At 47.6% G+C, this 14,299-nt stretch overlaps 1 protein-coding gene and 1 non-coding gene across 4 annotated transcripts; one reads left to right on the top strand and one right to left on the bottom strand.

Annotated features, from left to right (window-relative positions):
* Positions 1 to 3,151: 3,151 nt before the first annotated feature.
* LOC131897521 (glucokinase regulatory protein-like) lies at positions 3,152 to 13,775 on the bottom strand. 3 transcript variants are annotated; one of them, XM_059248447.1, is made up of 5 exons: positions 13,461 to 13,775; positions 5,544 to 5,611; positions 5,102 to 5,175; positions 4,700 to 4,766; positions 3,152 to 4,258 (listed from the first exon to the last, which is right to left on the bottom strand). In XM_059248447.1, exons 1-5 carry the CDS (start codon positions 13,573 to 13,575, stop codon positions 4,184 to 4,186), a joined length of 399 nt encoding a protein of 132 aa, XP_059104430.1. In that variant the 5' UTR covers positions 13,576 to 13,775; the 3' UTR covers positions 3,152 to 4,183. The 3 variants fall into 3 exon arrangements, 2 of the variants coding, with proteins under 2 accessions (XP_059104430.1, XP_059104429.1); XM_059248446.1 differs by having other exon boundaries at positions 3,152 to 4,766; XR_009375714.1 differs by lacking the exons at positions 3,152 to 4,258; positions 4,700 to 4,766; positions 5,102 to 5,175; positions 5,544 to 5,611 and adding an exon at positions 12,039 to 13,005.
* Trnai-uau (transfer RNA isoleucine (anticodon UAU)) lies at positions 13,632 to 13,724 on the top strand. Its single transcript is given in 2 exon segments — positions 13,632 to 13,669; positions 13,689 to 13,724. It is a non-coding gene; the product is annotated as a tRNA-Ile (tRNA).
* Positions 13,776 to 14,299: the final 524 nt, after the last annotated feature.

The raw sequence follows: 14,299 nt of genomic DNA, 5'->3' as shown, positions 1-14,299 counted from the left end.
GCTGCCAGGATCTCTGCCAGGGAAGGGTATCCTGACTGTTTGGGAGTTGGGCTATTCCTGGTGTGATGGGGGATGATCTCCCTGTAGGATATAGCAATCCTGATCCTCTCCTGGAGAGCCACTACAGCTGAGCTTTGCTCACCCCGGGGGGCTTCCTAGCAGAGCTCTGCTTCTCCGACCTAAGAAATTGCAAAAATGTAGCAATCTCCTTGACTCAGGAAGAAAGTGTTACTTTTTCAGCTCTTTCAGCTCCTCCTTGCTCTGTCCACTGAGGGACATCCCAGCAAGGGTCTTCTGTTCATCTCTTCCTTGCTCTGTCCACTGAGGGACATCTCAGCAAGGGTCTTCTGTTCAGTTTCTCCTTGCTCTATCCACTGAGGGATGTCTCAGCAAGGGTCTTCTCTACGCCAGTGCATGAAGATCTTCACACTCAAAACTCTTTTTAGAAAGATTTATTTAGGAAGAAGGAGTCCAGGAGAGTAGCTGCCTCTACCAGGGTAGAGAGAACAGCTCACAACTGATGAGGCAGGGCAGTTTATATAGGATGTCTTGGGGGCAGAGTCAACCAGTTTTTTCTGCCCAGGGATTGTGGGCTAGCACAGAGGTGGCACTGATTTCAGGGCCAAACTGTGCTGCTTTCACTGGCCTTTCTTGGCCTTTTGACACTACCTCTAAGGCCAGGGCACATTTCTTTCACTGACTCTGATTATAGGGACCAAGAGTGTTATTTTGGCACTAGTTTTAGAGTCAGGGCATGTTTCCTTGGTTCTGGGTTTGGGGATAAAATGTTCATTTCTCTGGCTCAGGTCCCAAACCCAGTCTGTGTTTCTTTCCCTGGTCCTGGGCCCCAGGGCCAGGATTCTACTGTTCTGCTCTGTGATTGGTTGGTTTCATAAGTCAGCTGGCCGGGGGCAGAGATGGCTCTGATTTGAGCCAAACTGTGTTTCTTTCACTGGCCTTACTTAGCTTTTTGACACTTATTCTAAGGCCAGGGCACATTTATTTCACTGGCTCTGATTCTAGGGACCAAGAGTGTTTCTTTGGTATTGGTTTTAGAGTCAGGGCATGTTTCCTTGGTTCTGGGTTTAGGGATAAAGTGTTACTTTCTCTAGCTCAGGTCCCAAACCCAGGCTATGTTTCTTTCCCTGGTCCTGGGCCCCAGGGCCAGGATTCTACTGTTCTGCTCTGTGATTGGTTGGTTTCACAAGTCACTTGGCCAGTGGCAGGGATGGCTCTGATTTGAGCCTAACTATGTTTCTTTCACTGGCCTTATCAGAGCCATCTTTCCCCAGTTCTGGGCTCCAGGGTCAGGGTGGGTTTCTTTAGCCAGCCCCTTTTCCCTACACAGATCTTCTATAAAAACTCTATTAAGAGCTATCTCAGTTTACAGCAAACCCAAAAAGAAAGAAAAAAGAAAAACTTTTGTAAGGAATATCCTGTTTCTGATTGCTTAGCTGGCAACTCAACAGCCAATTTCCCAACAGGAGAAGATAGTTGTCTAAATTGGAGTTGGGTTCCAGACCTGCAGCTTTCAGCAGGTCTGAAGACATTGCTGAAACTTAGTTACAATTGTCTCAAACTCCTCAGCAGTCTGGAGGCCTCTTTATTCTCCTACTATCCCCAGACTGTAAGACGGAACCTCAATATCAGGAAAATTGATTTAGCTGCATTTCACACTCATAGTTTTTTATTAGCCCAATATTTCTTAGCAAGATTCAAGAACATAAGATGTTCTTTCATGAAACATATCCTTCATTAGCTTACTCTGAGGAAGAGTATTTTCATGATTTAGTATTTTCATTTCATTAGCTTTAATCCCTGGTGTTATTATTTAGCATTGATTTCTTATAAGGAACTTTCAGGTGAAGCACTTGTATTTTTTAAGACAGCTAGATTTTCTGAAGTTTGTTTCCCATCTATAAAGCAGTTTTTTGAATGCCTGTTTCCTTGTTCCCTTAATTAGATTTGCAAAGGAATCATTCATTGCAGGCTGTTTGTTCAAGAGGGAAAGAACTTGAATTTCTCATACGTTTCTTCTAGAACAATGTTCAGTGTATGGACTGCTTTCCCTTGCTTTCTTAAGAGGTTTTTAAGTGGCTTGTTGACAAATGATATTAGCGTTTTAAATCATCTCCTGAGAGGCAAGCTTTTTGTCTGATCTGAGTTTGCAAGATTAAACTTTCTTTGCTTTGAAAAGAAACTTCATTCTGTGCTGAAAAAACAGTTTTTGGACAGTATCACCATCTTCAGCTGAAAAACCACCTTTCCCAGAATGCATTTCTCTTCATCAGCTCATTGTTACTAACTAGCTTATGGACTTCATTTCCCATAGTTCTTTTTGGGTCTGGGAGTCAACTTCTAGTTCTCTTTTACTGGGCTTGCTTTCAAAGTTTTTGAAACTGGGAGGTTTGAACCAAGCTTTTGCGTTTTCAACTACGGGAGATTGGGAGATTTCTGCTCTCTTTTACCGGGCTTGCTTTCAAAGTTTTCACCTGGGAGGCTTGAACCAAGTCGTCTATGTTTTCAGTTACAGGACATTGGGAGATTTCTGTTCTCCCAGAGCTGGCCTTAACAGGTGCTTCTCCTTCATCTGACACCGGCCCCGGATCAGAACTGCACCTGTCTTGTTAACAAGCATTGAGGCGGGCATTCCTTTTACCAACTTTCCTCTGGGCTTGTGTTTTTTCATAGCCAGTCAGTAAAAAACAAAAGCATTTACAACAGAGCTTTTCCATAGCTCCTTCAGAGAGAATTTCTCCCACTGATAGATCTTATTCTCATTTTGCTTGTTCCTCACCCCCCCCCCCCCCAGATGCAGAGCTTCTGTGGCTCTGTTCCTCTGCTACGTGCCTCTGGAGATAGGGGCTCCCCCCCCCAAATCTGCAGTAAACTGTTTGCATGGGTAAAGCAAAAAAGCCAAGCCTTTTAGCGGTAGCTGAGCTGAAGCATCAGAAGCTTTGTTTAGATCCCCAAAGTTAGACTGAAGAGTTTTTCTGTCTGGTTGCCTAACTTATCTTAAATAATTATTTTTCACAGATAGAAATTGAGAAAGAGATAGAAGATAGAAATCTTTATAGAGGAGATTTTTGCACTGCAACATCGGACATTCTCCCAGTCCGTTTTTCCTTTTCTCTCGAGGATAAAACCCCCTGCCCTATTTATTATTTTTTTAAAAGATTTATTTATTATGTATACAGTATTCTATCTGCATGTGTCCTTGCCAGCCAGAAGAGGGTACCAGATCTCATTATAGGTGGTTGTGAGCCACCATGGTTGCTGGGAATTGAACTCAGGATCTCTGGAAGAGCAGTCAGTGCTCTTAACCACTGATCCATCTCTCCAGCCCCCCCCCCATTTAATATTTATATTTCATTTCAACACTGGTTATGACCCTTTTCTACTGGCAGGACCTAACTCAACACTTTCACCAAAACCAGAATAAATCTTAATATTACTATTATTTTCCTTTGTCTTTAGCCCCTGTTCCTTTGTCTGTTCATGGTGCCATTCTGCAGGGTGGCTACCCATCAACCCCACAGTTCCCCAGAGTTTTCTTGAGTGAGCAGCAGGAAATATTACATAGAAGGATTTAGAGTGGGGATATAAACAGAAAATACAGGATAGCCTCGGGAGGGCCTGGAACCTATTCCAGTGGGTCCTGACTATCTCTGCCCTAGGGTATTTATAGAAACGCCAATGGGTAGAGCAAAATACCTCCCCCAAGCACAGCCAAGTGCAGACCATCTCAGACACCAGCACTCAGGCCTGTGGTCCTAGTCATCCTCTCTATGCAGACAAGTTGGGTAAAGCCACGAGGAGCCTGAAAATGGGCTCCCACAAACTACATAAGCCTAACACAAAAGAGGACATGAAGTCTAAGTAAACATGAAGGCTGTGTGCCAGTAAAACGGTCCACAAATTCAGGCAGCTGGCCACACAGACTGCCGGCATAGCTTGTTGACCCCTGGACTAGTCCATCTTGGCTGTTGATGAATCAATACACAGTTATTCTGAGATGGAATTGCCCCCCCTCTTCATATCCATGAAAAAATAGATCAAAGTTGGTGAAAATTAAAATTCCTTATGTAAGTTTTCTCTTTCCTAGCACCCAGCTCATCAATCTACCTTCCATGCCATTCTAGTCCCACCCCCTTCATCCCCTTCGTCTTGTCAAATGGCCCCATCAGCCTGCCCTGACACTTACTGAGAGTCCCACAGAAATGCCTATGACAATCACTCTCTTCTTCCCAGCAGCCACCTGGAATGGAGGAGGTGTGAGTTAGGGTGCCCAGGAGCAGGGCGGTCTCCTGGAGGAGGTGTGAGTTAGGGTGTCCGGGAGCAGGGTGGTCTCCTGGAGGAGGTGTGAGTTAGGGTGTCCGGGAGCAGGGTGGTCTCCTGGAGGAGGACTGAGTTAGGGTGCCTGGGAGCAGGGCGGTCTCATGGAGGAGGTGTGAGTTAGGGTGTCGGGGAGCAGGGTGGTCTGCTGGAGGAGGACTGAGTTAGGGTGCCTGGGAACAGGGTGGTCTCCTGGAGGGGGACTGAGTTAGGGTGCTAGGGAGGTCACCAGGGTATAAATCTACCATGTGAGAAAATCAGGGCCAGAGGAGGGGCCAGGCCTTGGCTGGGGTTGGCGCTTTTCTAGCCCTATGAAAAGGGACCTATGAGTGTCTCTAGTTGAATAGTATCGGAAAACACAGACCTTCCTCAGCTCCTGGATCCCGTGAAGGGTGCTATCTTCTGTTCGTTCCCAAGAGGCCATGACAGACCTAAGGGTGTACACTCAATTAGGTTGGTGGCACTAGCTAAGAAGCAGAAACCTATAATTTATTAGGAAAGGGCACACTGAAAGAACGGAATGGAGGGAAGCTGTCACTGAATGGGCACCTCCTGTTTAGCGGGGACCAAGATAGATACACCACAGAGTTTTTTTAAAAAAATTCAAATACCTACAAGGCCAGGTAGGCGATAAAAGTCTGAACGGCCAGATAGAAGGCAATTCGGAATGGTGGAGACTGAGGTTCAATACAATCTTTGACTAAAGTCATTCAAATTCAGTTTCAAAAAAACGTTCGGGCCACATGCACAGGTCAAGGTAACTTACCTGTCACCTCCTGCAATGAGGTATGTGGAAAGAGGCTTTTGTCCTAGACCTTTCATCAACTGGTTAAAAGAGACCTGTCCAGGAGGAGAGGATATGAAGAGGGAATGATAAAGAGGACGTAACATGGATTCTCAGCTTCTAGAGGACCGAGGATGCAGAATGGTCTTTTAGACCAATAGTTAACCCTAACTTATTTGTAATCTCCCACTTAAAGATGCAACTTGGGGATGATCGGTTAGCGATGCGTGAGATGTGGGGAGGGTAACAAGAGGGAGGTGGCGCTTTAATGAAGTCAGAGAAATCAGACTCTCTCCTGGGCTCCAGCTTTTGGAAAGGAGGTGGGGAGAGAATGTGTCTATTGAGCTTTGTGTATCTGGCGAGCTTTGTGGTTCAGGGTGACATCCCCAGAAGGAAGGGAGAAAAACGGAATTAGCATACTCACAGACGTGAGGAATGCCATCTGGCCAGAGGTTCCTCCCCCACTCAGCACGACCAGGCCTCTATCGGGCTCTTGAGGAAGGAGAAAAGCCCAGGTCACCAGGGCCCAGCTCAAGGGAGAAGCATTCCCTCCCCCCACCCCACCCCCGCTTTGTCAGTAATGAAGACTTAGAACTAATTATTCTCCCCCTCATCATAAAATTGAGCAGAACCTTGGCCGTGTGAGGTAGCAAAAAAACGATTTGGAGAAGGAAATCCTCCTGGCTCTCCTCCCTGACTAAGCTATTCATTAAAATTCTTACTTATTCCAGCAGGGACTTGGGAGCAGCCTTGTCAGTTAAATAAAAACAAATACTCAAAGCAGAAGCATCCAGCAATTATTAGCTGGGTACATTCAAGCAAGCTACTGGGATCCCCATTTCTTTGTTTTCTGGTCTGGAAAGAGAAAATTAAAAAACAAAAGAAAAAACAAAAACAAGAATACCAACTTCACAGGTTTTTGTGAAGGTACCGAGTGTGGAAGTGCATGGCTGGGCCCGGAGAGGTGGCTCAGCGATTAAGACACTAGCTGCCCTTCCAGAGGAGCCAGGTTTGATTGTCTATACCCACACGGCAGCTCACAACCATCTGCAACTCCAGTTCCCGGATGATCCAACACCTTTTTCTGCTCTCCGTGGACATCAGGTACTCATGTAGTACACATACATGCAGGCAAAACAACCATGCACGTTAAAAATAATAAATTTTTTAAAGAAAATGTATGCTGGGCAGTGGTGGTTCGTGCCTTTAATCTGAGCACTTGGGAGGCAGAGGCAGGCAGATCTCTGTGAGTTCGAGGCCAGTTTGGTCTACAGAATGAGTTCTAGGACAGCCAGGGCTACACAGAGAAACCCTGTCTTGAAAAACCAAAAAACAAAATTAGAAAATGTACTACTGATGATAATGTATTACTCATCTAGTAATTATAACTATTATGATGACCAAGATAATAAATATCCAAAGGGAAGACCAAGATAATAGGGAGTTGAGATTTTAAAATGAGAAATAGAGACCCAAGAAAGAGGACATTATAGGGAACAAGTGTTTGGATGAGAAGCAGGTGGAGAGGAGCAGCTTCAAGACTTCCTGGACTTTCCCAGTCACTTGCAACATGGCGGTCAGAACGGCCTCGCTGTACAGTCGCTGTAGAGCATGGACAGGAATGGCAGGAAGAAACGGAGGAGAGGAGGGAGGCAGTGAGAGGGCTCAGTGGGTAAGGGGATTGCTGCTAAGCCTGATGATCTGAGTTCGATCCCTGGGACTCACATGATGAAAGGACAGACTGTTTCCCAAAAGTTGTCCTCTGACCTCCACACATTTCCCCATGGAATAAATCCCTCCACCATATACATAAATACATGAAAAAGGGGGGGAAATGAGGGGGAAAGGGAACTTAGTCTTCATGTGATACTCTAAGTCTATTAGGGACAGAAGATCACAAGGGAAGACAAGGAAAAGGATGCCTATGATGAGTGTGTGCCTTCAATCCCAGCATTTGCAAAGTGGCAGCAGGGGGATCAGGAGTTCAAGGCTTTCCTCAAATAGGTAGCAAGTTTGAGGCCAGCCTGGGCTAGACCCTGTCTCAAAAGCCAAAAAAAGAGGAGGAGGAAGAAGCAAGGAGCAGAAGCCTAGGGCTGAGGCCAGTCCAAATTTAAAACTATACTAGGAATCAAGGTAGAAGGCTGAAATTGAGAAAGGGCCTCACTGCCCATTCGCCAGGCTCAGGGGTCTCAATCACATGCTGATATCATTTTGTGCCTGGCATGGTCCCACACTGTGGACACTCTGTCCTGCCTGCCTCTGCAGTCACACAAACTCCTCTGGTGACAATAACTTTACTTCCAGCTGGCAGGGTCTTATCTGAGAGCCATGGAGATGATTAACCCTGTGTCTCTAAGCTCCACCCACTACACCCCTCTCTTCCCCACCCTTTCCTGTCCCTAGCTTCTCAGCCCTCCACGGGCGCTCCTGAGGGTCCTCTTTGCATAGCCTATGTCTCCACAGCCTCTGCTTTGCTCTTGAAGAAGAGGAGAGGAGGGTCATTGCTCTTGCCCTTAAGAAACAGTGCCCTCTGGAAGGCTGGGAGCCTGGACGTGCAGAACAACACCCAGGCCAGAAAGAATCCCTGATCAAGAGAGCTCCGGGGCCCAAATGCCTCTGGGGTCAGCAGAGTCAGAGGACCTGGGCCATGGCTTGATCACGTGTCAGCCTGCAGTCTTCCCCTGCCCCGCTGGCCCATTTTATCCTCTCCTCTCAGAAAGAAGAGCATCAGAAGCTGTTGGGCCCCAGGTGTACACACACTGAACTTGGTATCACCGAGGAAAAGTCACAGAAACAAAAATACCATCAGAAGAATGAGGACCGAAGAAGAACCTGCCCTAAATACAGCCAGTGTCTTTCTCCTGACGCAGGCACTTTCCCCATAGATGGTAGGTGTCACTGGATCCCCGGACACTTAGACGTCATTGTTGACAGCCTTGCTTTTAGATGAGGAAACAGGCTCAGAGAAGTGGTCTGTTATTTAGTGTCACACAGATTTCATACTCAGCTAAAATATGAAACCATTTAAGGACTTCCATGTTCCCTGAATGAATTTCCCAACAACCAACAAGTTGGTGCAAATTAATAACACTCTGCATACAGTAGCGGAAGGTTTCTAAAGAGCCTTGTCCAGTGTGTCCATTTGATAGTCTAACAACTGTTGGAGGTTTCTATGCTTTACAGGTGGGAAACCTGAGGCGCAGGTTAATGGACCTCTCTAAAATGAATGAGTTTTACACACACACACACACACACACACACACACACACACACACACACACACGAGAGAGAGAGACAGAGACAGAGACAGAGACAGAGACAGAGACACTGTGCCTGGCTTGAGCATCTAAGACCACAAAGCCCACCCTCAGTGACACACTTCTTCCAACAAGGCCACACCTCCTAATAGTGTCACTCCCTATGGACCTATAAGGGCCATTTTCATTCAAACCACCACAGGCCCATGTTCCTTCATTTCACATCTCCTCCATTCTGTAATCTGCTCACGCCTACGTGAAACTTCCCTAGAACACGAGCCTTGGACTCTCCATCTGTCTCTTAAGAAAACAAAAGAGTCATTTACTCACATGGTGTTGTGGCGGGGGGTGGGAGGGTGGGGGGGGTGGGGAGGGGTGTCAGGAACCATGTGGGTAGAGCTCTTAGACACCAACCAACACAAGAGCACTAGAAAGACTTCAAGATGGTTCGCCCTGTTACAGGTGGCTACGGCATCTTTTCATTTTCTTTTAAGAAAATTAGCATTTCTTTAAGTGGCCCGTTCTTTTTTAAATTTATTTTATTTATATGACCATATGTGTGTCTCTGTTCTATATGCTACATGTATGTGAGTATACATGGATGCCAGAAGAGAGCATCAGTTCCTCTCTAGCTGGAGTTACAAGGGATTGTGAGTTCCCCAACATAGGGGCTGGTAACTGAACTTGGGTCTTCTGGAAGAGAGCAAATGCTCTTAACCTTCGAGCCATCCCTCCAGTTTCAAGAAACAGTAATATTTAAAGAATGCTTAAAAGCCAGATGCTGGGGTGTATGTCTGTAATCCCAGCACTTGGGAGGCAGGGGGACCAGGAGTTTAAGACCAACCGCTACTACACAGTGAGTTTGAGGCCAGCCTGGACAACATAAGACCCTATCTCAAGAAAGCAACCAACCAACTAACCAACAAAAACCAAAACCCTAAAGTATTTTGAAGACCTTCCAATTATGACAGAATCCATTTGGAAGCTCCTGGATGCTTGTGACCAGTACCCATAGCAGCACCCAGACCCAAACACCAGCTGCTCTGGGGCTCCTCGTTTAGGATTTGGCTTCTGTACAGCAACATTTATGTTTAATACATAACCATAATGCAACACCAGCTAAAAATAAGAAATACAAAAAGTTTGATGAAATACAGCAAATGAACACCGTCAAATGGTAGTTCCATGAATTTGAATCCAGATGATCTTCATTCACCAGACTCGCAAATTACATTCTGTTAATCAAAATGTTTGTGTGGCTCATCACAATGCCTCTTGTATAGCAGAAATCAAAGCCATGAAGAGGAAATAGAGTGGCCATCACATACTGCTTGACCTTTCTTTGTCTGGAATAAAGACAGTCATAGCCTGCTCTTGCAATTTGCAGGATGGCACATGCATGCAGCAATTGGAAACCTTTTAGTTCATCTCATCATCTATACACAAAAACATGGAAGTAAAAAATTTTTTTTTCAATGCAAAAGGCATAAATTCCAAACATTCATTTAGGAGACAGTTTTTGTCTATTTCTTTTTTTTTTTTTTTTTTTTTTTTTTCGAGACAGGGTTTCTCTGTAGTTTTGCGCCTTTCCTGGAACTCACTTTGTAGACCAGGCTGGCCTCGAACTCACAGAGATCCGCCTGCCTCTGCCTCCCGAGTGCTGGGATTAAAGGCGTGCGCCACCACCGCCCGGCGTTTTTGTCTATTTCTGATGCTACTGAGTCATTGCATTTCATACATTTTAATGTACAGTACATTCATCCCTATGCCAAGATAAAATGTTATTTTAAAACTTATGTGTTAGCACAGCAAGCCTTCCCTTCCCTTACATAATTAAACATTTTGTTATTCAGTATATGGGAAAGATTGAGACTTTCTACATTACAGGCCTCACAGGCTTTAACTACCCATGCACCTAGAGAAAATTTTATTATTTCATTCTAAAAAATCACTGCTTTATTACACAACTTACATAATGACTCAGATGACTTCAAGGTAGTGAGGTTGGTGGCATAGGGTAGTAGAACCTGCACTCTGAAGGCAGAGGCGGGAGGATCCAGGGTGTATGGCCAGCCCGGGTTATGTGGTGAGACCATGTCTTAGAAAGTTAACATCAGTGTGCTGGGAAGAGTTATGTGGAGAAAATATTCTCCAGTCAAGATTCCTGGATTTAGAGATGAGGCAGGTGCAAGAGACGTGAGCCCCCTTAAGATGTATAAAGACCAGTGACATCTATGGGTGAGACTCCTCATTCCCTGCTCTCTGGAGGCAGCCTGAGGAGGGCAGGCAGTCTGCAGGGTCCAGAAGGTTTCTCCTGTGGTCCTGGCTCCCTCTCTCCTTCTCCCATCTCAGTAGCACCCCTTCTAGGCTCCTCCCTGAGAGTCTTAGTTTCTTTGGGACCCAAGCTATTCCTGTTCCCTTCATGAGGTACCTACCATTTTCCCCTGTACACAGTGGGGGTCCCCACTCTCTGTACACACATGTATACACACTGGCTGAACCCCACTATCAGCTGAGCTAATAAAACAGCAGGTAGACAACGGGGACTGGGGGACCAAAAGGAAGCTGGATTCTCAGCAGTGATTCTACCGCTCATGATTTACCAGGTGGCTCTGCCTGAGACTCAGGGTGTCTCAGTCAGTGTTCTATTGCTGTGAAGAGACACCATGCCCAAGGAAGTTCTTATAAAAGAAAGCATTTAATTGGGGGCTGGCTTACAGTTTCAGAGGTTTAGTCCATTATCATCATGGGGGAGAGGGAACATGGTGGTGTGCAAGCAGGTCCTGAAGCAGTAGCCGAGAGCTACATCATGATCCGTAGCAGAGAAAGACTCTGAGTTTGGTATGGGCTTTTGAGACCTCAAAGCCTACCTGCAGTGACATACTTCTCCCAACAAGGCCACACCTACTCCAATAAAGCCACACCTCCTAATCCTTCTCAAGTAGTGCCACACTCTGATTACTAAGCATTCAAACAAAATAGATAAGCCAATGGGGGCCATTCTTATTCAAACCACCACACAGGGGCAGATTCCCCAAATGTTAGTTGACATGGGAAGATGTTGTAAGCACTTTCACAACTTTTACCAGGAACTATGCACCTTTTACAGCATCGAGAAACAAATCATTCCTACCCTACATGCATTTACTTTCTCACCCATTTCCAACTTTCTTCAGAGTTGAAGCTGTCCTCATTTTACCCTGGACTTCCCCACCCTTCCTCCCAGGAGCCCAGATGCTGGCACGCTGCAATATGTTTCACATCTTACATGCTTGAGGCCTGATGGGTCTGCAGGGTGCTGGCCATCCCCGTCTGGTGTATGTCTCCTGAATTTTAAAGCCATCTGGGGAGGCTCATCTGGCTCTTTTCTCTGTAGACAATCCAGTCCGCACATGGACACAGGCATTCCACTGTTTTTTGTTCATTTGTTGTTTGTTTTGAGACAGGGTTTCTCTGTGTAGCCCTGGCTGTCTTAGATCAGGCTGGCCTCGAACTCAGAGATTCACCTCTCTCTGTCTCTGGAATGCTCAGATTAAAGGCGCGTGTCACCACAACCAGCTTTTTAAAAATTTTGTTTTGCTTTGAAACATGGTTTCACGCTGCAGCTCAAGCCAGCATGGAGCAGTGGTGCAGCTGACCTTGAATTCACATCAATCCTCCTGCCTCACCTGAGTGCCAACCACATCCCACTGGCCTTTCAGCTTTCTGAGAACACCTTCATCAGTCCTGTCTTGTGAAGAATCTGATTACGTCCACATTGTCAACCTGGCCGCCAATACCTCTTCCTCTCAAATGCCAAGGCCTTGAGTTGGGTACCAAGCTACTGTTTAACATGTCACCCCAAACCTGTGACCACCCAGATGGCCACAGTAACAGCCTTAACTCTACCCCATCACTTGCTCATGTGTCCACACACGAACACACGCACACACACACCCTCCATCACATCTAGTGTCCTGATCCATCTCTGTTTGCTCTTCTGGCTTTCTCTATCTTGTGAGAGTAGAGATCACCAGAGTGACCAACACGTCGGCAGGAGTTTAGGTGGCAACGTGAGTGAAAGTCTGACCCAGGATGGGAGTGAAGGGGGTAGACTTTGGAAAGGATTGCTAACCCTCTGGGGAATACTCCACGATTATTAGGTGAGGTATGCAAAATGCCTGGGTCAAACAAAAAACCCTCAACTATTTTTTTTCATGCAAGAAAGAGGAAAAAATGAATCAACAGGAATACAACGAAATATAATAGACGCAGTACAGGTTCTATTCATTGTTACTCCATTTCTGTAGTTTAAAAATGTTTTTTACACTTTATTAGCATCTACTCATTGTCTGAAGTGATGGGTATCATGACACCGATTAAAGCCTATCAGGTACTTTGCATACTTAACTCTCCTTTACCCTCTTTCCTTCCCAAGTAGCCTTCCTGCTATTTTTTTTTTTTCCTCCTTTTCAAATATTTAATTTTTCAACTAAGTGTAGGTGTGCGTTTGGAACTGGGAGTTAAGGAGGGGGTGCGAGCCGCGGGTTGTGTGTGGGTGGCGGGAACCGAACCCGTCTTCTCTGCAAGAGCACTCCTCTTCACCTCCGAGCGAGCGGTACTTTCATAAAGCACGGTGTCTTTAAAAATCTGTAAGGAGGAAAGGGGACTCACAGAGTGCCCTTGGCCTGTAAGTCATCATCAGGGCTGGGCCCAGTGTTCCGATTCTCTGATTTCCAGAAAGAAACGGACATTCCTAGATTCCTAGCTCTTTTGGTTTTTAAACGCTGGAATCTTCGTTGTAAGACGATACAGGAAAGCAGACACCTGCAGCTTGCACCCCGAGGCCCCTCGGGCTGAGCCGCCGGGTTAGTCCCTGCTGGTCCGCTCGCCCTCGCGCCATCGGAAGGGCGGGTCGGGGATCCGGGTTCGCTTCCCGGGGACGGCAGCCGCGGGGTCGCTCGGCCGGCCCTTGCCAGCTGGCTCTGCGCGAGCTCGGGGGCTGGGCCGCCGGGAGCGAAGCCCCGCGGAGGACGCCGCCGCCGCTCCCCGCCGCAGGCTCGGCCGTGCCAACCCGTCCCCGCGGCCCCTAGGGGGACACTCACCGAGTCTCCCCCGGACCCTTCGGTCCCCAGACGCCGGCTCGGAGCCGTTGGGTCCCGGCCCGAAGTTGGAGGAAGCTGGCATCCCGAGCGGCGCCCGTGGGCGGCGGCTGCGCATGCTCCGTCGACGCCTCCCTGGGCCTGATAGAGCCTTCGCGAGGCCGGCACAGCGGAGCTCCAGTGGCGCAATCGGTTAGCGCGCGGTACTTATATGGCAGTACATGCAGAGCGATGCCGAGGTTGTGAGTTCGAGCCTCACCTGGAGCACGACCCTTTTGGAGCTAAGCTTGGCGGTTAATTTTGTACGAGGAGGAGGAGGAGGAGGAGGAGGAGGAGGAGGAGGAGGAGGAGGAGGAGGAGGAGGAGGAGGAGGAGGAGGAGGAGGAGGAGGAGGAGGAGGAGGAGGAGGAGGAGGAAGGGCTCCCCCTTTAGTCTCCTCGCTTCCTGGCTCAGCCTGAGCGGAAAACAGCTCGCGGAGGAGCCGTGCCTCAGTTTTCGGAGCTGCTTTGCAGCCACCGAGTAGTATCCAACCAGCGATGGAACTCTCTCGGCCGCCGACTACCCTTCCCGGTCTTTAGGCGGGTGTGTGAGCTGCATCCAAGACCAGGACGCTCCTGATGCCCGGCGGCTTCCTGCGGGCGCGGGGGAGGCGCTGCCCTCGCCCGAGCCCGGATCCAGTCCACTGCTTCCGGGTGGCTCTCCAGGACCACATGGACCACGAGCGTGGGACCTGGGTGAGGGACCTGCCCCATCCCCTGGCATTAGACACCCTGCCTGCAGACCTCCCCCAAGGCCCCCGATTCAAGGCACCCCACCCTCCCCTTTTTACATTTACAGTTGAG

The sequence above is a fragment of the Peromyscus eremicus genome, chromosome 22, assembly GCF_949786415.1.
Source record: "Peromyscus eremicus chromosome 22, PerEre_H2_v1, whole genome shotgun sequence".
Taxonomy (NCBI): domain Eukaryota; kingdom Metazoa; phylum Chordata; class Mammalia; order Rodentia; family Cricetidae; genus Peromyscus; species Peromyscus eremicus.
This window is presented reverse-complemented; position numbering and strand designations above follow the sequence as displayed.

Bases quoted from the DNA above. Each gene is read 5' to 3' on its own strand.
- LOC131897521 (XM_059248446.1), bottom strand. From the start codon at position 13,575: ATGCGCAGCCGCCGCCCACGGGCGCCGCTCGGGATGCCAGCTTCCTCC. The intron at 5,612-13,460 runs GTGAGTGTCCCC...TCCTTCCTCAAG, and splicing joins AAGGGTCCGGGGGAGACTCG to AGCCCGATAGAGGCCTGGTC. The intron at 4,767-5,101 runs GTAAGTTACCTT...GTACACCCTTAG, and splicing joins CTCATTGCAGGAGGTGACAG to GTCTGTCATGGCCTCTTGGG.